This window comes from Littorina saxatilis, linkage group LG13, assembly GCF_037325665.1.
Source record: "Littorina saxatilis isolate snail1 linkage group LG13, US_GU_Lsax_2.0, whole genome shotgun sequence".
Classification (NCBI taxonomy): domain Eukaryota; kingdom Metazoa; phylum Mollusca; class Gastropoda; order Littorinimorpha; family Littorinidae; genus Littorina; species Littorina saxatilis.
This window is the reverse complement of record NC_090257.1, coordinates 2,463,824-2,490,429: the sequence shown is the minus strand read 5'-3', so window position 1 is coordinate 2,490,429 and position 26,606 is coordinate 2,463,824. Positions and strand designations below refer to the sequence as shown.

The 26,606-nt window shown below is 45.2% G+C and overlaps 1 protein-coding gene across 2 annotated transcripts in view; it reads left to right on the top strand.

Moving 5' to 3' along the window:
• Window positions 1-26,606, top strand: part of LOC138946270 (angiomotin-like protein 1) — a 63,464-nt gene that overhangs the window by 34,139 nt on the left and 2,719 nt on the right. Inside the window, exons 1-10 of one of the 2 annotated variants that reach the window (XM_070317811.1) lie at window positions 2,023-2,427; window positions 13,676-13,852; window positions 14,065-14,833; window positions 15,266-15,377; window positions 16,690-16,834; window positions 19,157-19,299; window positions 20,128-20,280; window positions 21,861-21,977; window positions 25,170-25,231; window positions 26,082-26,216. In XM_070317811.1, the coding sequence (XP_070173912.1) occupies window positions 2,415-2,427; window positions 13,676-13,852; window positions 14,065-14,833; window positions 15,266-15,377; window positions 16,690-16,834; window positions 19,157-19,299; window positions 20,128-20,280; window positions 21,861-21,977; window positions 25,170-25,231; window positions 26,082-26,216 (1,826 nt within the window). In that variant the 5' untranslated portion in view covers window positions 2,023-2,414. Of the gene's footprint in view, window positions 1-2,022; window positions 2,428-13,675; window positions 13,853-14,064; window positions 14,834-15,265; window positions 15,378-16,689; window positions 16,835-19,156; window positions 19,300-20,127; window positions 20,281-21,860; window positions 21,978-25,169; window positions 25,232-26,081; window positions 26,217-26,606 lie in introns of those variants that run through there. The other variant, XM_070317812.1, reaches the window with a different exon arrangement.

The window sequence follows — 26,606 nt, the reverse complement described above, 5'->3', positions numbered from 1 at the left end:
TTGTATGGGCTATTCCCATTCTTCTTCTTATTATTATTGTGTGGGCTAAAACATTTTTAACTTACAGTGAAACGGGACCACGTAAAAAATAATTCTTGCGTGACAATGTTACCTTCAAGTAAGGTACGAGGAAAACATTTTTATTTTTATTTTTATTTTATTTCACCGACAGTTTATGTGCCACCGTAAGAGAAAGTGAAGGAAACACAACTTAAGACTGCAGTTTAACAACGATGAATGCAGAGATAAGAAGGACGGGCAGGAAAGTGATGTGTCAAATTTGACAGTCGAGTGAAGGAGCGGGGGGAAAGAGGTGAGATGGAATGGCACATGAAAATCTCAATCGGATCGTGTACAATTATTGCCGGCGAGACTGTGACCCGAATTCCTTCCCGCCGTACCGTTTGACAATGATTAGTCTACGGCTCTTGTCCTGCGGCGTTGCCGGAGTGTCGTCTGCTGCGGTGTGTAGGGGGGGGGGGGGGGGGGGGGCAGTGTGTGAATCAGAATCAGAATTTATTGTCATTAAAGTGTGTGTGTGTGTGTGTGTGTGTGTGTGTGTGTGTGTGTGTGTGTGTGTCAGTGCCTGAGTCCTTTTGACTGTCTTGCTTTGTCTCTGTTTCCCTCTCTCGGCACAAATGTGTGTGTGTAGATGTGTGTGTGTGTGTGTGTGTGTGTGTGTGAGGTGAGAAAGAGAGATGGCATTTACATTTTAATTTAATAAAAATGACAAACATTTCTTCGTCCCTTTTTATATTTAGTCAAGTTTTGACTAAATATTTTAACATCGAGGGGGAATCGAAACGAGGGTCGTGGTGTATGTGCGTGTGTGTGTGTGTGTGTGTGTGTGTGTGTGTGTGTGTGTGTGTGTGTGTAGAGCGATTCAGACTAAACTACTGGACCGATCTTTATGAAATTTGACATGAGAGTTCCTGGGTATGATATCCCCGAACGTTTTTTTTCATTTTTTTGATAAATGTCTTTGATGACGTCATATCCGGCTTTTCGTGAAAGTTGAGGCGGCACTGTCACGCCCTCATTTTTCAACCAAATTGGTTGAAATTTTGGTCAAGTACTCTTCGACGAAGCCCGGGGTTCGGTATTGCATTTCAGCTTGGTGGCTTAAAAATTAATTAATGACTTTGGTCATTAAAAATCTGAAAATTGTAAAAAAAAATAAAAATTTATAAAACGATCCAAATTTACGTTTATCTTATTCTCCATCATTTGCTGATTCCAAAAACATATAAATATGTTATATTCGGATTAAAAACAAGCTCTGAAAATTAAATATATAAAAATTATTATCAAAATTCTTTTTTCGAAATCAATTTAAAAACACTTTCATCTTATTCCTTGTCGGTTCCTGATTCCAAAAATATATAGATATGATATGTTTGGATTAAAAACACACTCAGAAAGTTAAAACAAAGAGAGGTACAGAAAAGCGTGCTATCCTTCTTAGCGCAACTACTACCCCGCTCTTCTTGTCAATTTCACTGCCTTTGCCATGAGCGGTGGACTGACGATGCTACGAGTATACGGTCTTGCTGAAAAATGGCATTGCGTTCAGTTTCATTCTGTGAGTTCGACAGCTACTTGACTAAATATTGTATTTTCGCCTTACGCGACTTGTTACGATTGCAGTTAACATTTTCCTGAGCTTGTAGCCCTGCCATCGTGGTTGAAGTTATAGCCAGTGACATCGTGATAAAAGCAAAACAGCGCAAGATTTGTCTTTCAGCTGCAAGGCAGTCCACGCAGGACAAACATTCTTGACACCTTCCCGGCAAAACGCAAAGAGAGGGGTAAAGAAAGAAATAAGAATGGGGGTCGCGGGCAAGGTATGCGGGGGCTTCCGAACAGAAGCCGGAAAGGAGAGGGGGGTGGGGGGGGGGGGAGAGAGGGGGTATAAAGGGAGGGGGGGGGGCGTACAGTAGCTAAGAGGATTGCGGACTACATTCCATTGCTACTGCTACCGCCGCTTGAGGCCTCTCGCGCGGCTCACGATCCGCGGAATGTCCTGACGCACGCGCGCAGGGGAGCGTACTCTATTGTTCAGTCCACCGTAGCAGACGACCAACTCAAGTTGATAGTCATTTGAGACATTGGACCAGTTGGCAACCGCCATGGATTGAAGTATTACACGTTTTCAGCGAGCTCTCTTTGGATTATTCCGTGCAACTTTGGATTTTGTTGCTTATTTTTGTGTGCTTATTTTGAAAAAGAGTGCCGTGCTGTTTTAAATTATTTGTGAATCATTCTTACTTTGGATTTCCTGTGGATTATCTCTTTGTTGAATTTGAGATTGCCATCGGAGTTTTTATTGTCGTGCTGCAGTGGAACTCGACAATAACGTTTGTTATGATTGAGTTTATTTACAAGTGAAGTCTTGGATTTTATAACTTGGAAAAATGGGAGTGCAAGGTATGTTCCATCATGGAAATGAATTTTTGCAGTATTTTATTTCCTAACATTCGTTTCGTTATTTAACTCTTTCTTTGGGATATTGTAGTCACACAGCAGTAGTTTAAATATTTTTTTCTTCCCAAATCCCATCCCCTGCCCACTTCCAGGTGATTTCTGAAAGTGTGGAAACAACAGTTTTATTTTGCACATTTTATTTTAATTGGTACCATAAAAAAAAGACTATGCCCGTTTTGCACTAATCTCTCAAATATTTATGTTAGCAATTTTCTTTGATAACCAGTTAGAATTTTAAAGCAGAAATTAGAATTTAAAAAAAAAGGAAAAGTATGGGGAGAATATGATGAAAAAAGGTTATGAATAAAAATGTGAGGAGAAAAAAAAGGATTTCATTTGGCAACAAAAACAAAACGATAATAATAACTAACCCTACTAATTAAGATAATAATAATAACTAACCCTACTAATTAAGATAATAATAATAACTAACCCTATTAATTAAGATAATGATAATAACTAACCCTACTAATTAAGATAATAATAATAACTAACCCTACTAATTAAGATAATAATAATAACTAACCCTACTAATTAAGATAATAATAATAACTAACCCTACTAATTAGGATAATAATCCAAATAATGAGTAGAAACACTGATTTTATCTGTTTTTCGCTATAGCTTTCCCCTGTTTTTCGCTCTTTAACCACTGTTATCCCTTTTTAGAGAGAGATACCCGTTCACTGATTTTTGTTCCATGCCTAGCTACCAATGCCCAGCCCTGGTTCTTCTTCTTCAAAGAAGTTGTAACTTAAATTTTGAATGCCTTTAGACGTCGTTAGCTTAAGATCCAGGGCTGGTTGTTTTTACTCAATATCGGCCAGATGCTCGCAAAAATTCTTTTTTCTTGATTTTGACACCGTTTTGGTACATATATTTCTAGTTTTTTATGGACAAAATGGTTTTCGAATTGCTCTCTTCATCTTTTTCCATGCTCATTTTGTGTGTGTGTATCACGAGAACAATGTTGAATGTTTTAACTCCACACTCTCAAAACCCATACCAGACTCAAAACCGCAACCCTCCTACTTCACCAAACCAATTGAAAACAAGCGTTACGGTCATATGCCCTGGAACATTATACTCGTGCATAGTTTTGTGACACATGTTTTTGTCATTTTGCTGTTGGTTTTATTGTCAGGTGATGTCCACCCGAACCCAGGCCCGCCTGGTAGAGAGCATGCTAAAGATACTTCTATTTTGCATATAAATGTACGTAGTTTGCGAAACAAGATTGATATTTTACAATGTGAAGTTATAGAGCACGATATTGTGACTTTGTCTGAAACTTGGTTGTGTGACTCAATATCAAACGACAGTTTATGCCTTAAAGGATTTCATCCCCCAGTGCGCCTCGATAGGCCAGATGGATATGGAGGGGTAGCTGTTTACGTGAAAAACGACTTTATTTGCAAACCAAGACCTGACCTATTAATTCCAGGTCTTGAAGCAGTCTGGGTAGAAACTAAATTATTGCAAGAAACTGTGTTGATTGGTTCATTTTACCGACCACCAGACTCTCGGGTTGATTATTGGCACTTGGTTGACGAGTCTGTAAAGCAAGTAATGAGAACACCACATAAATTTCTAATTCTTGGAGACTTCAACGAAGATTTTTTGAATAATCCATCTCCCCACCTTCTTAATTTAATATACAAAAACAATTTGCACCAGCTCGTTACTGAACCCACACGTATTACAGAAATAAAATCCTCATGCATTGATCTGGTCCTGACTACGAGTATAAACCTAATCAGTGAAGTTGTAGTGTTACCCCCCATTTGTAGTGACCATTCAGTGCCATGTGTAAAATTAACGTCACAGAGATTAAAAAAAGGTCAGTTTAAAAGGACTATATATAATTATGCCAAGTTAGATGTTGATACATTTTTGTTTGAATTAAACAAAATTGATCTTTTGAACACAGTTTTAAATGCGTCCATAGACGAAGCTGCTGCCTTGTTTTCTGAACACTTATTACGTGTTGCAAAAACATGTATGCCTGTTAAGGTAATAACAGTACGTGAAGATGACGCCCCATGGATGACTGAACATATTTTACAATTACGAAACGCAAAAAATTGTATACATCAAGTTGCTAAGCGCCTAAATACACCTGAGCAGTGGGCATTATTCCGCCTGACTAGAAATCAGTACACAGATGAAATTCGTAAACAAAAAAGAGATTATTTCTTAGAACTTGATGAGAGGATTAATTGTTATGAGAACTTTGGAAGCAAAAATTGGTGGCAACTTGTTAATTCCTTTTTGAAGAAAAGAGGTGTTGCATGTAACGAAATCCCACCGCTAGAGGATAATGGAAAAATTATTGATAACATTTGTGAAAAAACGATTTTGTTTAATAATTATTTTGAAAGCCAGTCTAAAGTTGAAAATCCAGACGATCCCCTGCCCGAGGCAAATTGGTGCGGTATGTCTTTACTGACTTTTGAATTGACAGAAGCAGAAGTTGTCCGAGTGCTAAGGAACTTAGATTTATCCAAGGCCGTGGGCCCTGACCGTGACGGAATACATAATAAATTGCTTGTAGCTGGACTACCTGTTATTATTTCACCGCTTACAGTTCTCTTTAACAGATCCTTGTCCGAGGGTGTCTTTCCAGTTGTCTGGAAAACTGCTCACATTACGCCCATTTATAAGAAAGGCGATAGGAGTGCTTGTTCCAACTATCGTCCAATCTCTTTGCTGAGTTGTATTGGGAAGGTGCTCGAAAAATGTGTACAAATCCGTGTGTTTGGTTATTTGAAAAATTATAATCTGATTACACACTGTCAATCTGGTTTTATTGCTGGTGATTCAACTGTTTATCAATTACTGAGTATATATGACGATTTTTGTGTTGCACTTGATAAAAACATTAACGCCAATACTGGTCGACCCCATTTTTATACCCGTAATATCAAACTTACTAATCCTACACTCGGCTATGATTAACTTTATTGATGAGTAAGGGGCCAGCAGTCGACACAACCAAACCGAATATGGCGCCGAGAGCCTGAAAATTGTCAGAGAGGAACATAAGGCTAACATAAAAAGGTTATGACTGTAGGCCTACGCTGTCATAAAACTGCCCCGTCGTCTTTACGGTTTGTCCGTAGGGTCAGAGAGGCGGGGACGTAGCTCAGTTGGTAGCGCGCTGGCTTTGTAGCCAGTTGGTCGCTATCAGCATGGGTTCGATCCCCACGTTCGGCGAGAGATTTATTTCTCGGAGTCAACTTTGTGCAGACTCTCTTCGGTGTCCGAACACCCCCGTGTGCACACAATGCGCACGAAAAAGATCCCACGTTCACAGCGAAAGTCTCAGGGCTTGGAAAACACGAAGACACGCATGCATCATCTCTCGTCTCCGATTATCATGATCGTATTTCGATACTTTGACGAGACAAACCCAATGCTGGTGTGTCGAAGAAGACAGCCACAGCGGGCTTGTTCGAATCAAAGTGTCACACCATATCTTCAATGTATTACCAATACCTGTCCCAATATAGACCAGTTGGTCTAAGAGGACGTTAAACCCTAATAGTCAGTCAGGGTCAGAGACAGCTTGACAGGGAAGGATTTTCCCCCCCCCCGGTGAGATGCTCTGTCAGATCTTGTTGATAAAGCGCAACTGCATGTCAGCCGGAAAATAATGGGAAGTAAAAACGCACGAACGACTTAATTTCCTCATTTGAAGCGGGTATATTTGCAGCTGGATTTGAAAAAAAATAAGTTTTGACTAACAAAGGGAATTGGCCATTGTGTAACTCTGATTGTGTACGGAAATGGAAGTTCTCTTTAAGAGACAGTTCTAAACACAATCAACACTTCCAGCTTCTGCACCCTACTTTCACAAACATTCCATACTTCCAGCTTCTGCACCCTACTTTCACAAACATTCCCGGCAACTAAAGATGAAATTCAGATTGAAACGTCCTCAATGCCAGAAGTGGCCGATTTTGGGACATTTGTTTGGCGACAAATACTCCGAATGAATTTTTTAAAGGTTCGTCAGGCACGGGAAGCGAACTGGTGGCGTTCCCTTCCGAACATCTGCCGTCTCGGCGAACGCTCGGTCCTTTGTCACAACAGCAGCGGGCGTGAGCCTTTGTTGGCCGTCAAAAAGTTTGCGTGGGTGACATGTCCCTTTAGATTTTTGCCATGCTTTCCCCCTGCGGCCCTCGACAACAACACGGAAGTATGTAGTAGTGGGAGAGCGTGGACACTGATGCAACTGCGGGCCGGGATGCGGGGAGGGGGGGGGGGGGATTTTGCGGTCAGCGTATTCGGCCGTTGCCTGAAGAAGGGACAGCTGCGCTTGTAGTTTTGGTACACTGTTGTGTTTGGGGGACATTTACAAATGTACAACAAAACCCCCAACAACTTTGTGTAGTGATACTGGCTCATTGAAGAGTTACAGTGTCAGTAATGATAATTGAAAGAGAATGCTGTTTAAATAATTTCATGTCATTATTTTTGTAGTTTTTTTTAACGAAATCAGACTCATTCTCTTGCACATAATCTTTACTGGATGACTGCCATGTGATTGCATGATGCAGCAGAACTCAGTTCTTGTGATAAGGACTAGGAGCTAGTCCAGTCTGCATTTAATATCATATTCTTACTCCGAATCACATTAGCATTGAGTCACCTGAGATGCTTATCACTGAAAAACGCTTACCCGGCTAAAGAATTTAAAGGGAAGCAACCCCATCACCAAAACGAAAGTGAAAGTAGCTTTGGTAATGGGCCAGTACACCGGGAGTTACCTCCCATACGGGTGTATGCCACGTCACTTCCTCTAGGAACACGTGCCTATTATCATACGTCTTTTTCACCTCGGAGAGGACGGTTCACTTTTTGACGCTCTGTGGCTGACCTTGTGTGTTTGAGTGACACCCGCCGGCCACGTTACCCAGCTTGTCTGCTCGCCTTGCCTACAGTTTGGTGAGCTCGTTCCCGTTTGTTGTTGGTTGTTTGCGCTGTTTCGTTACTGTACGTTGTCCGTTTTTTACGGACTTGTGTGTCAGTGACTTGCGTGTTTCGCCATTTTGTTGTGTGAGTTAGTTAGCTAACTCGTGTGACTTTGCTAGTAGCTCTGCGTGCCCTCTTTCTGTTTGGGCAAGTGTAGCTTTAGTATTTTGTTGACGCGTAAGCGTGTGTGTTTACTGTGTTTTCAGTCGTTTTGACTTACGTTTCAGTAAATCTTTTTACTTTGCCACGTGTTGTTGACGTTTGTGTCAGTGTCTTGCGTGTCGCCATTTTGTTGTGTGAGTTAGTTTTCTAGCTCGTGTGACTTTGTTTGTAGCTCTCCGTGCCTCTGCTTGTGGGGCAAGTTTAGCTATAGTATTTTGTTAACGCATTAGTGCGTGTGTTTACTGAATTTTCCAGTCGTTTAGACTTATGTTTCAGTAAATTTTTTCGCGTTGCCACGTGTTGTTGTCAACATGTCTGATTCAGACAAGCGCCGTGGCAAGTCGGACCCCAAGGGGAAAATTAAGGCTAAGTCTTCCTCTTCCAAAGCAACGTTACTTGTTACAGACCAAGAGCGTAACACTTTGTTGGCTGTACCAATTTCGGCGCCTAGCGCTGTTACTACTTCTGCTTCTTTTGCGGCGCCTAGCGCTACTGTTACTTCTGCACCTGTCTCTACATCGGAGACTTCGTCTTCTTTGTTAGCACCTGGACAAGGTGCGTTGGTTTCCTCTCTGTTAAAGTCACTGGTTCCAGAAATCCGCAGCTTGGTGCAGGCAGAATTTCAGCGTTCCGTCGCCAGCAGTTCGGCGTTTCCGGCATCTGGCAGTGACGTCCGGGCATTGGCTTCCGTGTCTTTGTCCTCCACTTCCGGCTTGGAGCAGCGTCCTCCCTCTTCAGCGTCGGTTGGTAAGCAGAGCTGGTCCGATAGCCCTCGTGAGGCGCCTGGACGTTCTCCTTCGGGGGACAGCTCTTTCGCATCGGGTCACGACCGATACCTTGCTGATCTTTCATTTCCGGCGATAACCTACGAGGCCCCGGACTTGTTCGAACAGCGGCGGCAGTCGGTTTCGACTGCCGCATTTCCGGCACTTGCCGGAAGTGATGATCCGTCCGCTCCGGCACGCTACGGCGGTCGCGGCAGGATGGAGTATTCACTGACTTCCGGTCCTTCCGGATCGCGAAGTCAACCAGTGCAGTCTTCACTTCCGCATTTTGCGGTTCCGTTGACTACACTTCCGGTTTCGGCCGGAAACGCTTCTTCCTCTTCTGGTGGTTCCTTCCGGATACCAGATAGTGGATTACAGCGTGCGCCTTCCGGCTTTCAAGCGCCTAGGCTTGAGCAGGCATCACTCCACTCAGTCGGGGGAGTGACGTCAGCTCATCCAGCTCCGGTTTTTGCGGATGGTCGTCCTGCTTACCCTTTACCTTCACAGGGTTTTGGGCGGCAGGATGACGTTAGTGCTCAGGCTTTTCCGGTTTCCGGTTTGCCAGGGCATGCTTCTGCTTCCGGAACTGGTGACTTCGGTCATGGTTCCACGTGTGACTATTCTGATGCTCCATCAGTGGTCAGCGAGGAGTCGCGGGGCGTGTTTCCGTCGAAGCTCAAGTCTGTTCTTGACGTCGCGGCGGAAGTAACGTCTCGTTATTTTCCTGAAGGGGTGGTGGCTGCGGACTCTTCCGCATCATTCGTTCCTTCTGCCATGGCGGACTTCCGGCCGGCACAGGAGGATGTTTCTTCCTTCCGGTTCGCCGAGTCTCCGTCAGTGGCTTACCAACTTTCGCATTCACTGGTTCGTCCAGCACATGCGGGGAGTGGTATTCGGCCAGTGCCTGTTCCGTTACTGCTTCCTTTTGGTCCAGTTCCGGAATCAGCTCAGCAGTGGGTGGCTTCAGCTGCCCAAGCCTCTTCCTTCGTGCCTACGGCCAATAGGAAGCTTGGCATGCCCAATCAGAGCCAGAATTGGCTGGCGTCTTTTGCACTCCCTAGGGCTACCCTTCCGGTTTCCCGGGAATTGCTGCCTCTTCTGACTAAACCGATCAAGCGTGATTCGGTTTTGCCGGTTTCCGAGGCTTCCCTCCTCTCTGCTGAGGAGGTTGGACGTCGGCAGATCGAACTGTCCTCCATTGCGGAGACTCTCGTTCGGGCTCTGTCTCGGGCATTGACCGATTCGCTAGTTCCTTTCACTCTCAGTGAAGAACAGAATGCGGACGATGTCTCTGCGCTTTTGACCGCATTGGCCAAGGTCAATGAGGAACAATTGCGTCTTTCCTCCCTGCAGTACACCCAAGCGGTACTCTGCAGGAGGGATCTCTTCCTCTCGCAGTCCCAATTCACGGAGCTGGCTACTAGGGAGACCTTGAGAGTCTCCCCGGTCTCAGAGGAGTCTCTCTTCTGTCCGCTGGCACTGGATGCCAGACAGAAGGAGATTCAGTCAAACAAGGACAGTCAGTTCCTTGACTACACTCTGAAGGGGGTGAAACAGTCTCAGCCTTCTAAACAGAAGCAGGCTCAGACATCGTCTAACCCCAAGCCAGCTCAGAAGCGGCAGGCTTCGCCGGCCGCTCGTGGTGGGAAGAAGAGGACGGCATCGGGGAGGGGGCGTGGCGGCTCTGGAAGTAAGCCACACCCCCAATGAAGCGCTCCCGATCTCACCTCCCTCCCGCCCTCCACCTTGGTGATGGCGGGAGGCCCCTCCCGGGCACTTTCTCGTTGGATGTCGGTAGTAGACAGCCAATGGATTGTGGGAGTGGTGAGTTCGGGCTTCCGTCTACTCTGGCGGGAGGAAAAGGCGCCTCTTACCCGAGTGCCTCCGCGGTTCAAGCCCCCCTTCTCGCAGGAAGCACGTTCCGTCTTGCAGTCGGAAATTGCCTCCCTGGAGCAGAAGGGCGCGGTGGAGAGAGTTCGGGTCCACAGCTCCCTGGGATTTTACGGGCGTCTGGTCGCTGTTCCCAAAGCATCAGGAGGATGGCGTCCCGTGTTGGATTTATCTCTCCTCAATACTTTCTTGAGGGAGATAAAATTCAAGATGGAGACGCCAGCCTCTGTCCGAGACTCTCTCCGCCCAGGAGACTGGGTGACCTCGATCGATCTCACGGACGCATACTTTCACATTCTTATGCATCCGACCGACCAGAAATGGCTTCATTTCCGGTGGGGAGATCAGATCTACCAGTTTCGCGCACTCCCTTTCGGGCTGTCTCTCGCACTGTGGATTTTTACCATGGTGGTGAGACAGGTCTGTGCACTGGTGAGGTCCCAGGGTATCCGTCTGCGGGCTTATCTGGACGACTGGCTCATCATGAACCAGTCCCAGAGCGGCTGTTCGCAGGATACCCTGACGGTTCTTCGAGAATCCAACTGGTTGGGGTTCTCGATCAACCGGGTAAAGTCGGAGCTGACCCCGTCACAGACATTCACTTATCTGGGGATGTCTTTCGACACGGTCGCTTGGACTGTCCAGCCTTCTCAGAGAAGGGTGGACAAGCTCCAAGCTCAGATTCGCTCCACTTTACCTCTCCTGATGGCTTCCATCCGCTCGCTCGCCTCCATCTTGGGGCAGATGGAGTCTATGGCTCTTCTGGTTTCACTGGGCCGGGTCCACAAATGTCCGCTTCAGTTCGCGCTGAAGCCGTTTGTGGACTCTCCTCTGGTGGACTGGGACGCCCTCATCCCTTTGCAGGGATGGTTCCAGTCTGCGACCCTTCCGTGGTTGCACACGGAGTGGGTCTGCAGAGGTGTTCCGATCGTCGTGCCCCTCCCCGACCTGGACCTCTTTACAGATGCGTCCAGGGAGGGTTGGGGGGCACATACAGATCTTCAGACTCCTCCCTTTCCGTTACTCAGCCGAGTAATCCGGAAAGCGGAGATGGAGGAGCCGGCCCTTCTTCTTCTGGTCGCTCCTCTGTGGCCGTCGCAGGTCTGGTTTCCAGATCTTCTTCGGCTTGCCCAAGGGCCCCCCATTCCTCTCGCACTCGTGCGAGGGGAACTAGTGCAGCCCCGAACAGGCATTCCACACGAGGAGCCCAGTCTTCTGAAGCTTCACGTGTGGAAGTTGTTCGGGACTCGCTGAAGCGCTCTGGGGCGTCGTCTTTGACTCTGGACTTGGTGGCTCGCTCGCATAGAGCGTCCACCTCTTCAGTTTATGCTTCCCACTGGAAGGCATGGACTGCCTGGTGTTCAGCTAGAGGGGTGAGTTCGGTGGCTCCGCGCTCTATTCAGGTCGCTAACCACCTCTCTTTCATGTCTTCACAGGGCGCCTCAGTCTCCTCGTTGAGGGTCCGGCGCTCCGCTATCTCGGCGACTCTTCAGCAGATTGGTCGTTCTGTTCGAGTCGGGGGCGTTATAGCTGCAGTCATTAAAGGGGCTGCTCTTAAGGAAGCTAAAGCTCGTTTGCCCGCTCCCAAGTGGGACTTGTTTTTAATCCTGGAATTCCTTCGTTCTGCGGATTTTGAGCCTTTAAGCGAGGCCAGTCTGTTCAATGTCACTCGCAAAGCGCTGTTTCTCCTTTTGTTGGCTACGGCCCGACGGGGTAGCGAGGTCCACGCCCTGTCGGGTCAGCCTGGAGATATCTCCTTTGAGCCGGACGGTTCCGCATCTTTGCGTTTCCGGCCTGATTTCCTGGCCAAGAATCAGTCTCCGGGGCAGGCCTCTCCGCTGGTTAGAGTTAAGGCTCTGACCAGCGCGTTGGCCCCGGGTGACCCCGATTCGGTCAATTGCCCTGTGAGGGCACTTCGTCTGTACTTAGCCCGGACTCAGCCGATTCGGTCTAGTTCTCAGAAGTTGTTGTTTATCTCTCTCCTTACTAGGCGCGAGAAAGATTTGTCGAAGGTAACGTTGGCCCGGTGGGTGTCCTCGCTCATCAAGCAGGCTTATGAGTGGAGGCGCACAAAGAGGGGGGGGGTTATGCCCTCCTTGCCACTTGACTCGGCCCGAGCCCATGAGACGAGGGCGTGGGCATCCTCTCTGGCAGTTCTGCGCTCCAGACGTCTAGAGGAGGTGCTGACAACTGCGTATTGGCGTTCCGAAGATGTTTTCATAAACTTTTATCTTCGGGACGTCACAGCTCTTCGACAGGATGGCTCCAGAGGCCTTCCAGCGCTCATAGCAGCAGGCCAGTTCCTGTCCAGAACTTGATGGTGAGTTTTGATTCATTTCTAGCCCACCGCCTTGTTGATGTTATCTGCTAATGTGATTCGGAGTAAGAATATGATATTAAATGGAAAATTTCCTAAATAAATTATCATTTAATTAATATACTTACCCGAATCACATACTGTATTCCCTCCCACCTGCCCCGCTTATGGTTTTAAGATTTTTTAAAGCCGTATGATAATAGGCACGTGTTCCTAGAGGAAGTGACGTGGCATACACCCGTATGGGAGGTAACTCCCGGTGTACTGGCCCATTACCAAAGCTACTTTCACTTTCGTTTTGGTGATGGGGTTGCTTCCCTTTAAATTCTTTAGCCGGGTAAGCGTTTTTCAGTGATAAGCATCTCAGGTGACTCAATGCTAATGTGATTCGGGTAAGTATATTAATTAAATGATAATTTATTTAGGAAATTTTCCATTCATTGACACAGATAGTGAGAATCATGTACTAACTACTATTGCTGATGGAGAGCGGTTTGGTTTATCTTCACTGTAAAAAGAATAAGGCTTTATTGTGAAAAGAATAAGGCTTTATTGTGAAAAGAATAAGGCTTTATTGTGAAAAGAATGACAAATAAATCTTTAATGTGAAAAAAATAAATAAGTCTTTATTTTGAAAATAATGACAAATAAGTCTTCAATGTGAAACGAATGACAAATCAATCTTTATTTTGGAAATAATGACAAGTCAACCCTCTCCGGCATCCCCACAGAACCTAAGCTGGTATCGGTTACTACCATCCCCACAGAACCTAAGCTGGTATCGGTTACTACCATCCCCACAGAACCTAAGCTGGTATCGGTTACTACCATCCCCACAGAACCTAAGCTGGTATCGGTTACTACCATCCCCACAGAACCTAAGCTGGTATCGGTTACTACCATCCCCACAGAACCTAAGCTGGTATCAGTTACTACCACCACCACCAAAAACATTAATTTAAAAAAAATGAATATGGGTTTATACACAGGTGAATTGTAAATTGACCATGATGGAGAAACGTTTGCTTTGAGAAAATACTTTAAGAAAATACTCTATGAAAGTTTTACTTGATTTCAGTAGAGTCTGAGGTGATCTACGAGAACTGCCCCTTCACAAAGTGTCGATGGTCCCCAGCAGTTGTACTAAGCAGGATGTCGCAACAGCAGCAACAACAACAACAACAGCAACAGCAGCAGTACAGGGACCCTCCTCCATACCCTGGGCACTCCAAGCAAATCTTCCCTAACCAGCCAGGTATGAAGTTTGATTCACTACAAAAAACAACAAAACAAAAGGCATTTTCTAACTTAATATGATAAATCTTGGTACAATTGAGAACAAAGATTAAATAATGCTTTCAAGTTTGTACTGTACGAGTATTAATATTGTCATTTGTTTGATCAAGAATATTAATTTTTGTCTCGGTTATATTGATCAAATTTTTTATTCTCTGGTTTCATTTTCAGGCCTCCGACAGAGTTTTTCGGGCAGCGAGACCAGCACAGATGTCTCCCTGTCGTCCACGGAGAACCTGGCCACATGGCAGCGTCAGGAGCCGCAGGGGGAGGAAACTCAGACGCCCCTGTACCAGCCATTCGACGACAGCAGCTACAGCATCCTGGCAAGGCTTGGGATGCCCCCTGGTGCCATCGAGTCGAAGGGAGCGCTGGATCAGCTGTCTCCATCATCGTCGGCTTCGTCGTCCCAGTTTGGATCTCAGTCGTACTATTCTTACTCCACACACTCACAGTCTATCTACGCCACGTCTCCGTCCTTAGGCAGCAGGGACGAACAAACAAATGTTTACAGTTCTGGAGGTGGAGGGGGTGTAGCGGGGGGTCGACAGACTCTGGGGGTCCCCCATCACTGGCAGGCCCACGGGCTGCCCCCTCCGCAGTCAGGACACTACTCTCGCAGCCTGACCCCCACCTACCACCACCCCCACCCCTATGTCAACCAGAACTGGACCCCCGGGGAAGGGGAAATGTCTGACCCTGGTGTGTTAGCCAGCCAGCAGCTACCCTATATTTCGACATTGCCGCCCCCTCCGGAGTACCCTGGGAATAATGGAAGAGGTGGAGAGAAAGGGGACCTTGTTCGGTCGCAGCCAGACTTGACGGGACTTTCTGAAAGTGATGCCGCCCGAATGGGTGTGAAGAAAGACAATCTTGTTGCGCACGGACAGTTAGGGTGCCACGCTGCCAGTGAACCTGTCTTCTCTGTGCTTCGATCTGGGTGAGTTTCTGTTTGTGTGTGTGTATGTGTGTGGGTTCTTCTGTGGGTGTATGTGTCTGTCGGTGTTTGAGTCTGTGTGTGTGTTGGGGGACGGATTGGAGGAGGGAAAGCCTCACTGTGGTCACTGGGATTGTGTGCGTGTGTGTGTGTGTGTGTGTGTTTGCATGTGTGTGTGTGAGTGTGTGTGTGTGCGCGCGTGTGTGCGTGTGTGCATGTGTGTGTGTTTGTGTGCATGTGTGTGCGTGCGTGCGTATAAGATGGGATTAGGATGAAAGTGTCATACTAAAACAATATTTCATTGTTTCTCACTTGCTCTCAATTAGCATACATATACATGTATATAATGCAACCCTGAGCACTTTTTTAACAATCAGTAAAATTTGATTCACAGTTCAAAGTGTGAATTCTTATTGTTCATGGTTGGTTCAACAGGTCAGGGTCTGGCGCTCAGGCACAACAGATAATAGAACTTCTGTCCGAAGAGAACCGCAAACTTCAGGCAGAACTTGCTGTCTGCTACAAGAAAGTCTCCAAACTGCAAAAGGTAAATTTCACCCTTACAACAAATCTATTGCGTACAGAAATGAACGAAACTAGGAAATGACAGAGGAAGTGTTTTGAATACATGTTCTGACCCTGGAGAGGACACCAACAACAGTCTAGTAAAGGTTACCTTGTGTTGTCTATTGGTCTCTTGTACAGTGGTGTCTATTGGTCTCTTGTACAGTGGTGTCTATTGGTCTCTTGTACAGTGGTGTCTATTGGTCTCTTGTACAGTGGTGTCTATTGGCCTCCTGTACAGTGTTGTGTATTGGTCTCTTGTACAGTGGTGTCTATTGGTCTCTTGTACAGTGGTGTCTATTGGTCTCTTGTACAGTGATGTCTATTGGTCTCTTGTACAGTGTTGTCTATTGGTCTCTTGTACAGTGGTGTCTATTGGTCTCTTGTACAGTGGTGTCTATTGGTCTCTTGTACAGTGGTGTCTATTGGTCTCTTGTACAGTGGTGTCTATTGGCCTCTTGTACAGTGGTGTCTATCGGTCTCTTGTACAGTGGTGTCTATCGGTCTCTTGTACAGTGGTGTCTATTGGTCTCTTGTACAGTGGTGTCTATTGGTCTCTTGTACAGTGGTGTCTATTGGTCTCTTGTACAGTGGTGTCTATTGGTCTCTTGTACAGTGGTGTCTATTGGTCTCTTGTACAGTGGTGTCTATTGGCCTCTTGTACAGTGGTGTCTATTGGTCTCTTGTACAGTGGTGTCTATTGGTCTCTTGTCCAGTGGTGTCTATTGGTCTCTTGTACAGTGGTGTCTATTGGCCTCTTGTACAGTGGTGTCTATCGGTCTCTGTACTTGTACAGTGGTGTCTATTGGTCTCTTGTACAGTGGAACGTCCCCTTTGAGACATCCAAAAATCTGACAAAATCAGGTCTTAAAAAGGAGGGAGTGTTAAAATGGAGGTAAATTTACAGAGATTATGATCAGAAAATGTTTCCTCCGAAAGCGGCGTATGGCTGCCTAAATGGCGGGGTAAAAACGGTCATACACGTAAAATTCCACTCGTGCAAAAACACGCGTGTACGTGGGAGTTTCAGCCCACGAACGCAGAAGGGGGTTCCACTGTAAAGGTTACCTTGTGCTCTCTATTGGTCACTTGTAGTAAGGAATCTGTAACGTTGACTAACAGGTGTCTCTGTATTTCAAATTAAATAGATAAGATAAGTGCACCCAGAGGTCGGTTGAATATATAAATTAACACACTTTCATAGATGTGTGTGAACATGCAGTGTGTTACTTATAAGGTTGAAATGGAAACACAGAAGCTGAATGATGTAAAAGTTGTATAATTTTCATTTTCAGTTTGAAATGGAAATACAGAAAGTCCACGAGGCTTATGAATCTCTAGTCAAGTCTTCCCAGAAACGTGAACGCCTTGAGACAGCCCTGAAAAACAAACTGGAAGAGGAGGTCAAAAAGCTGAAGACACAGAATGAAGAGATGAAAGGTACAGAAGGGCTTACTGTAATAACCTTGATCTGTTCTCTGTGTTTGTACCAAGACACAGAATGAAGAGATGAAAGGTACAGAAGGGCTTACTGTAATAACCTTGATCTGTTCTCTGTGTTTGTACCAAGACACAGAATGAAGAGATGAAAGGTACAGAAGGGCTTACTGTAATAACCTTGATCTGTTCTCTGTGTTTGTACCAATACATGAATAAGACTGTTGATAGTAGAACAGTGTTTTTTTAATGTTGTATACTTCATAATTATGCATTATGATTCGCTATGGTATTTTTGTTTTGTTTTTAGCTTGTACTCGGTGTGTTCATAAAAAGATTCATATCATGTGTTTGTTTAGTTCATGGTACAGAGCTGTTTTTGTTTCGTTTTTTGTTTCCCTCATCTTGCCCAACCCTTTCATCTTCGGTGGTGAACAACTGAACCATCGACAGGTTTACAAAACTTTAAATACATGTCGGGCTAAGTACAGTCCATGCGATCTTTTCAGCAAAGGCAGAGAGAGAGACATGTAGTTGAACAACGCAAAGAAAATCAAGACCTTAAGGAATCTCATTACAGGCCTTTTGAGACCATAATGGGGTGTTAGTGGGTGAGATTTGTGGGGTTTCAGTAGGGGGCTTAAATCCTCCGGTGTTGATTTTAGGGCCGGCAGTGTTGGAATGTGAAGTGGCGTTTTCTTTTCTTTTTACGGGTGGCAAAACTAGGAGTTGAATGGACTTGACCGCACAAGAGCTCTGACCTCAGTGACAATGAGCAGGAAAGGCTTTGAGTTGGTCTGGGTAGGCTGCTTGTTTGAGGATTAAAGCATTGTATATATATGTGTAAGTAGAGGGAGAAGAAGTGGGGTGGGGTGGAGGTTTCAGCACTGACTGTTTCAAGAAGGAATGATGCAAGAATTGTTGTGAGAGCTTTACAGCCAAGGTTACCTGATTTGCAAACCAGTGTTGGGTATTTAACAGTACTTGGCTAAATCACACACTTCTGGATGTGGATGATATATTCCGTTAGATAAATATCAAGTTATATGTTATTCATTGTTTTTGAGTAGCATTATTTTACCCATGCTGAAATACCTCAATCTGAAATTTTCTTTGAATTTGGGATCAGTTGGGAATTGAGATGCAAGGGTAGAGAGGGTCTGGGTAGCCAATGGCATGCAGTCACGGTTGAGAGAGCACAGGAGGTGAATGGTTAAGAAAGAGGACAGCATTCCAAGGGGGAAAGGTCTTTTGTCCACTTTAACGGAACCTGAAAGGGGGGGGGGGGGGGGGGGGGGACTTCATGTCCATATACCCAGGAAAAAATTACAACATTCTTTCACAGCGAGTGAATGAAAATGGAGGGTGGTAGAGTGAGCTGTATTTTTACTCTTCCTGCCCTTTCAACTCACAGTTTTCTTTCCACATTTTTCAACAGTCCATGGAGGGAAGGGGTTGGTGGGGGTTAGGCATGAGGTTGACAGAGTTTACACTACAAAGAAAACAGAAAATCTTTGCCCTCACAAAATAAAAGGACTGACCGACCGCTCCTCTGTTGTTGCGTCCGTGCCCTAACTGTAGTAAGGTTTTATGTATTTGTGGACCTTAAAACGGAGAAATGGCATTTCCACAAGGAAAGGAAAGAAACTGATACATCTGCACTGTATAAATAAAGCTGGAAATAGTTGAACAGCGCACGGCTTGGCCTTTGATCTCTATGTTTTATGGCATTAAAGCGTATGGTATGCAAGGCTTGGCCTGTCTACTCTCCTTTTTGTTCATTGTTCAGCGATCTTGGGGGTGGGGGGAAGGGGGGTGGGTGGGGTGGGGGGGATGGTTTGATGGGGGAATGTCTTTAAAAAAAGGGAGGGGGGGTGTACCGTTAAATTTGGTGCTTAAGATGCAGTTATTCCATGTTAGTTTTGGCATTTTTAACTCTTTTGGGGAAAAGAAATCTTTCCTGAGAGGGAAGTGTTTCTGTTCAAGAAGAGTTTGTACAGTGGAACCCCCCTTTTAAGACCCCCAAATTTAAGACTTCCTCCCTTGTAAGCCCCTCTTTTCTCAGACTTTCTGTTCGTAGCCTTTGTAAATTTACCTCCATTTTAAGACTCCCTCCATTTTAAGACTCCCTCCATTTTAAGACTCCCTCCATTTTAAGACTCCCTCCATTTTAAAACCTGATTTTCTCAGATTTCAGGAGGTCTTAAAAAGGGGGTTCCACTGTATAAAGATAAAAGCGTTGTCCTGTGTTGTGGCGGCTGAGTGAGATTCAAGTCAAGACTTTCGAACCATCAATTTATAGTTCCCCGTGTTCTCTGTCTCCAGGCCAAATACAGCAGTCGATCGCAGCCAAGAGGCAACAAGTGGAAGAGGGAGGCCTTGGCGGTCTGCAGCAAAAGTCACAGCGTGAAGTCTTGGACGCCAAACTGGCCGCTACCCAGTCCAGCCTCTCTCGCCTCCAAGAGGAGGTAAAGTGTACTTGTTGCTTTTAGGCTGGTATTATTACATGTACATTCTTGTGGGATTGCATGGTAAGGAAGAGATTTTAGTATGGGATAAATGATTCAGAATTGAGAGAGAGAGAGAGAGAGAGAGAGAGAGAGAGAGAGACAGAGACAGAGACAGAGAGACAGAGACAGAGAGAGAGAGAGACAGAGAGAGAGAGAGAGAGACAGAGAGAGAGAGAGAGAGAGAGAGAGAGAGAGAGAGAGAGAGAGAGAGAGAGAGAGAGAGAGAGAGAGAGAGAGAGAGAGAGAGAGAGAGAGAGAGAGAGAGAGAGAGAGAGAGAGAGAGAGAGAGAGAGAGAGAGAGAGAGAGAGAGAGAGAGAGAGAGAGAGAGAGAGAGAGAGAGAGAGAGAGAGAGAGAGAGAGAGAGAGAGAGAGAGAGAGAGAGAGAGAGAGAGAGAGAGAGAGAGAGAGAGAGAGAGAGAGAGACAGAGACAGAGACAGAGAGACAGAGACAGAGAGAGACCTTATTGAGTACATACAGATAAATTGTAAAAATAAAAGACCAATTCCACATAAGTACCGTACTTTCCGGGTCATAAGGCGCGACTTTTTTCCTCGAGTTTGACCCCCCAGCTATCACAATGGACCTGCCTTTGATCTCGCAGCACACACAGAGCACCGGTATACTTTTTTAATTTTGGTGCGCCCTATCGGCCCCCTGCGCCCAATGGGTGACTGGAATAAAAAAAAAATTAAAAAGAGGGGGGTGCGCCTTATACGCTGTAGCGCCTTGTAACCCGGAAAGTACGGTAGACACACAACTCTTATGTTACACCCCATATTTTCAGGTGAAGAAGAAAGACGCTCAGATGGGTCGCATGGAGAAGTTGCAGAAGGCGTTCAGCGCGCTACAGACAACCAGCGAGCGTCGAGAGGAGATGGAGAAGCAACTCCGCACTCGCCTGGAAGGGGAGCTGGAGTCCTACAAGTCAGAGGACAAAGTGAGTGACAGCTAGGGAAAGATAAGATAAGATGAAATAAAATAAAATAAAATAAGATAACATAAAATAAATAAGATAACATAAGAGAACATAAGATCAGATAATATTTGTACAGTAAAACCTGTCTCTAACGGACACCCTTGGGGAATGGTAATAGTGTCCCTATTAGACAGGTGTCCCTTCTTCACAGGTGGAGGGGCCGGGGCAATATTTTACAAAGAGCACGTAAAATGAACAAGACACTTTTTGTCAGTCCTGTAGTATGTATTTATTGGATTGAACATGAGACTCACTGAAAATGTGAGTAAACAAATGATACATGTAGCAAACAACAACAACAACAACATCCCCCCCCCCCCCCCCCCCCCCCCCCCCCCCCCCCCCCCCCCCCCCCCCCCCCCCCCCCCCCCCCCCCCCCCTACCCCGTTCCCTACACACACTGTGCATTCAAACTTACGCAAGTCGGTCGGACGTCACAAAGCTAAAAATAGCTGATTTTTCATCGGTCGTTCAACGGGAAATTCCGCAGTGTGTCTCGACCAAATTGGGTCAGCTCTTGTTTCATTCAGTTTTTCTAGTCTCAGCATAAATGCATGGAACAAAAATTTAGCTGTGTTAACTATTGTTTCCTTCGAACGATTGCTTACAAAGAGAGAGAGATCATCACGTCTTCTTTTTCCGATTTGATCCTCGCGATCTGTGTTTTACCACATCCCATCTCCTTCGCCACATCTCGGCATGATTGGCCGCTATCTAGTTTTTTCAAGGCAGCGACACGCTGCTCTAAAGTCAACGCTTTTCTTTTTCCTGCTGGAGATTCCATTTTCAAACACAGTAGTCTACTGTTGCTTTTGGTTGTGACTGTATCCACAATGCGGAAAAGCGAAAGTGAGCGAAGCGAAAGTGAGTGAGCGAAAGTGGGTCTCCATCTAAACAAGCCACTGATTGGTCAGAAAAGGGACAGGACAACCAATCAACAACCATTTGTGCTACGGCTACGGCTGCCGAGCACTGACTGCATAACAGTCGAGTTTTCGAAGTTGCGTTTTTATGTACGTTGTGTCCGTTTGTGACAGTGTTTACACTTCCTATGGTCCGAAAAATCGTGTCCGCGTCCGTAAGTGGCAGGTGTCCGCCCGTTAAAGGTTAGTTATTGTTGAAATCGTGTTCGTGCCATGATAAACTGTCCGTATGTAGCAGGTGGCCGTTACAACAAGGGTCCGCTAGACTCAGGTTTTACTGTAGTAGCAAGTGTAATGATCAAAGGGTATGAAAGGATAATAGTAGACCCCTTTTAGGTGCACAAATGCGGAGATGTCATTGTTGGAGTGTAAGCTGAACTTAGAATATTAGCTTAATCTCAAACATGTAATTTTTATGATGTAGAGAATTCTAAGTATTTGTTTAGAAAAAGTATATTTGGAGGAAGCAAAATTGAAAGACAAAAAAGATTTGGTGAGTTATTTTTTCTCTCTTTATTTTATTTTCCTTTTCTTTCATCTTTTGATTTAGAGCTTTTTTTTTTATTTTTTAGAGTGAAACGTTTTCATTTATTATACCTGTCTCACTTGCTGTTGCAGAGGTCAAGTTCAGGGACAAGCACTCCCAAGGAAGAAACCAAAAGCGTTACTGCTCTCAAACTGATTCTCAACGAGAAAGAAACAAAAATTCTTCAGCTGGAGACAGAAATTATCAGAGTGAGTATTGCTTCACATACCTGTAGTCTTACACATAATGGATTTGCATACATGTACAGTGGGTACCTGTGATGTGAATCCCCTCAAATGAAAGGACATCTCCCAACAAGGTACACCTGTTGTCCCATTGTCTATTACCTTGACTGAAGTATACCTGTTGTGAAAGAATACCTGCAGTGTCAGGACAGTTTTCATTTGGCGTTCCTTCAACACAGGTACCACTGTACTGACATACCCAATTGATGCTCGAATAGATCAGTCATAGTTTAATGTGTTCGCTGTCTATGAAACTGTGGTCTTTTCTCTTCCTTGGTTGTAAATCACAGTTATACCGTGAGTAAGTGTTTAAGGCTGCGGTCTGTGTTGATCGTGGATTCAAGTGTTTTTTCTCTCTCTTCATTTGTTGTAAATCACAGTGAAATCGCCCGCATTCCCCTTCCCTCTCCTGGCATCCCACTTTTCTTTCACCAAACTCATTCTTCTTCCCTCTCCTGGCATCCCACTTTTCTTTCACCAAACTCATTCCCCTTCCCTCTCCTGGCATCCCACTTTTCTTTCACCAAACTCATTCCCCTTCCCTCTCCTGGCATCCCACTTTTCTTTCACCAAACTCATTCCCCTTCCCTCTCCTGGCATCCCACTTTTCTTTCACCAAACTCATTCCCCTTCTCTCTCCTGGCATCCCACTTTTCTTTCACCAAACTCATTCCCCTTCTCTCTCCTGGCATCCCACTTTTCTTTCACCAAACTCATTCCCCTTCTCTCTCCTGGCATCCCACTTTTCTTTCACCAAACTCATTCCCCTTCCCTCCCCTGGCATCCCACTTTTCTTTCACCAAACTCATTCCCCTTCGCTCTCCTGGCATCCCACTTTTCTTTCACCAAACTCATTCCCCTTCTCTCTCCTGGCATCCCACTTTTCTTTCACCAAACTCATTCCCCTTCCCTCTTCTGGCATCCCACTTTTCTTTCACCAAACTCATTCCCCTTCCCTCTCCTGGCATCCCACTTTTCTTTCAACAAACTCATTCCCCGTCCCTCTCCTGGCATCCCACTTTTCTTTCACCAAACTCATTCCCCTTCCCTCTCCTGGCATCCCACTTTTCTTTCACCAAACTCATTCCCCTTCGCTCTCCTGGCATCCCACTTTTCTTTCACCAAACTCATTCCCTGTCCCTCTCCTGGCATCCCACTTTTCTTTCACCAAACTCATTCCCCTTCTCTCTCCTGGCATCCCACTTTTCTTTCACCAAACTCATTCTCTGTCCCTCTCCTGGCATCCCACTTTTCTTTCACCAAACTCATTCCCCTTCCCTCTCCTGGCATCCCACTTTTCTTTCACCAAACTCATTCCCCTTCTCTCTCCTGGCATCCCACTTTTCTTTCACCAAACTCATTCCCTGTCCCTCTCCTGGCATCCCACTTTTCTTTCACCAAACTCATTCCCCTTCTCTCTCCTGGCATCCCACTTTTCTTTCACCAAACTCATTCCCCTTCTCTCTCCTGGCATCCCACTTTTCTTTCACCAAACTCATTCCCCTTCCCTCTCCTGGCATCCCACTTTTCTTTCACCAAACTCATTCCCCTTCTCTCTCCTGGCATCCCACTTTTCTTTCACCAAACTCATTCCCCTTCCCTCTCCTGGCATCCCACTTTTCTTTCACCAAACTCATTCCCCTTCCCTCTCCTGGCATCCCACTTTTCTTTCACCAAACTCATTCCCCGTCCCTCTCCTGGCATCCCACTTTTCTTTCACCAAACTCATTCCCCTTCGCTCTCCTGGCATCCCACTTTTCTTTCACCAAACTCATTCCCCTTCCCTCTCCTGGCATCCCACTTTTCTTTCACCAAACTCATTCGCCTGACTAAGCCTTTCACCTTGACACTTAAAGAGCAGTTTAAAAAAGGGGTGGGGATGTTAGGGTACAGGAAAGGACAGGAAAAGAGCTGACGAGAAGGGTTAGAGGGAGAGGAAGCGCTTTCACCTGTGTGACAAACACCTGCACTGGGCGGGTCAAAAGCAGTGAGCAATGCCTCAGGAATGTTGGTCGCTGCAGTGGCGTGATTTCTGTTGTCCACAAGGCGGATTAGCCGGCATGCCTTTAATCCTGCAGTATGACTGTTGTTCAGACCTGGGAACCCATACGATTTCGCCGTATTTTGTACGCATGATTGTCGAGAATACAATCAGTACGGTCAGTGGGAAAAAAATACGTCCAGAAACATTCCTAGACTACTTTTTGAGTCACTTGAGAAAAAGTGACTCTATGTAATCGGTCAGTGTTAGTCTGTCCGGCCGGCCGGCCGGCCGGCCGTCCGTAGACACCACCTTAACGTTGGACTTTTCTCGGAAACTATCAAAGCGATCGGGCTCATATTTTGTTTAGTCGTGACCTCCAATGACCTCTACACTTTAACGATGGTTTCGTTGACCTTTGACCTTTTTCAAGGTCACAGGTCAGCGTCAAAGGAAAAATTAGACATTTTATATCTTTGACAAAGTTCATCGGATGTGATTGAAACTTTGTAGGATTATTCTTTACATCAAAGTATTTACATCTGTAGCCTTTTACGAACGTTATCAGAAAAACAAGGGAGATAACTAGCCTTTTCTGTTCGGCAACACACAACTTAACGTTGGGCTTTTCTCGGAAACTATAAAAGTGACCGGGCTCAAATTTTATGTGAACGTGACTCATTGTGTTGTGAATAGCAATTTCTTCCTGTCCATCTGATGCCTCATATAATATTCAGAACTGCGAAAGTGACTCGATCGAGCGTTTGCTCTTCTTGTCTTCACAGTATTTTGACACATGATTACAGTTTTTGTCAGTAAACATCGAGAAAAAGCAGGTGGTTTTTTTTGTGTCGGTGAGAGAAAGGGAGCGGGAAGAGAGAAGGAGAGCCTTTGACAAACCGTTTTGGGTGCAGATAATAATTGATCAAATGTTGCAGATGTAAATGCTGAAATAGTGTTTCTGTTTGGGGTGGCTTACAAGGAACTTTTTCTACTACCATACCTCTTCGTCTACCCTTGAAAATAAAACGCTGTTGCCTGTAATATTGAGAAAACTGAATAATGGCGTTCGTTCTTCTGTTTGGTTTCAAGGCTTCATGGGTAATTAGCGTATGATTGTTTGTAAAGGTTTAGTCAGCGTTGTAATTGTGGTTGTGTTTGCTGTGTGTGTGCAGTGGGAGCAGCGCTATGTTGAGCTACAGGCCCTACAGCAGATGGAGGAGAACACAGGGCCACAGTAAGTTCAAACTATATCTTTATTAAAACAAGAAATTCCTCCGAGGTAGGAAAAACACCCCCGTCCTTACCATTCTCACTGCCACCAACTGAGAAGGTTATTTCCCTTTGACCATTAATATGTCCCTCTATAAGTCCTTGTAGAATCTTAATCCACCAATAACTCCCTAACCGTGTGTTTGACTGGTCCCAATTTTTGTAAGGACCGTCTCAGGAATGTATAGAACCTGTTCACCAAGTTTGGTGACGATCGGTCCGTTCATTCTTGAGATCTATATGCGAACACAAACACACAAACAAACAAACAAACAAACACATCGACCGAATCCTATACACACCCCTATACCGGGGATGTAAAAACCAAAAAGACCCCAAAAAACAACAACAAAACCACCCACACACAATCATATCCAATCCACCCTGTGTCTGATGTGTCTGAAAACACCTCCGGAGGGGTTTTGCAGCCAGCGCAGTGAAGATAAAGAGGGAACATTTTCTCGGCTCGCGCGGCAGCAAGCAGGATGTCTCCAGACTGTATCAGTTTTATACCAGTACCAGTGAATCTGTATGCTCTGTTCAAGAAATATATCCTTCTCTCCCAATCTTCCTTTTTGTAAAGTTTGTTTGAGATAATATTTTACAACTGTTCCTCTTTTTACATTTAGTCAAGTTATAACTAAATGTTTTAACATCGAGGGGGGAATCGAGACGAGGGTCGTGGTGTATGTGTGTGTGTGTGTGTGTGCGTGCGTGCGTGTAGAGCGATTCAGACCAAACTACTGGACCGATCTTTATGAAATTTGACATGAGAGTTCCTGGGTAATTGAAGGAAGATCTTTCTGTGTGTGCAGGCAGGCCCACTTGGCTGCCCTGGAGAAGAGTTCATCGGAGACGGAGAAACTCATTGACGAAGCCAAGACAGAGAAACTCCGGCACATGGAGGAGCTGTACCAGTCAAACAGACGAGTCGCTGAGCTGGAAGCAAAGTATGCATTCTGAATTGTTCCTTGTTTTTTTGCATTTCTAGTTAACTTTCTGAGTTTGACGCTGTTTCTTTTTGAAGGAATGAAACTTTCAAACAAACAGTGCCAAAAGATTGTGTACAAGGAAACGCTTATTTGAAGAGAGGCTCAAGACTGGTAAAGGTGTATCAAAAAACAAGCAAGGTATGTTATAGGAATGTTTAATTGTGACAAAACAATATGATACAGTCACGGATCTTCGACCCAGACGAACACTTATAAAACAGAAAATAAACTTTTCTGGTGAAGGTGAAATCAAATAACATCTTCCGACCTGTCTTTAACTGGCAATCTGTCTGTATTGCCTTGAAAAAAAAGTCACACCAGTGTTTACTTTCAGCTTTGACTTCTTAA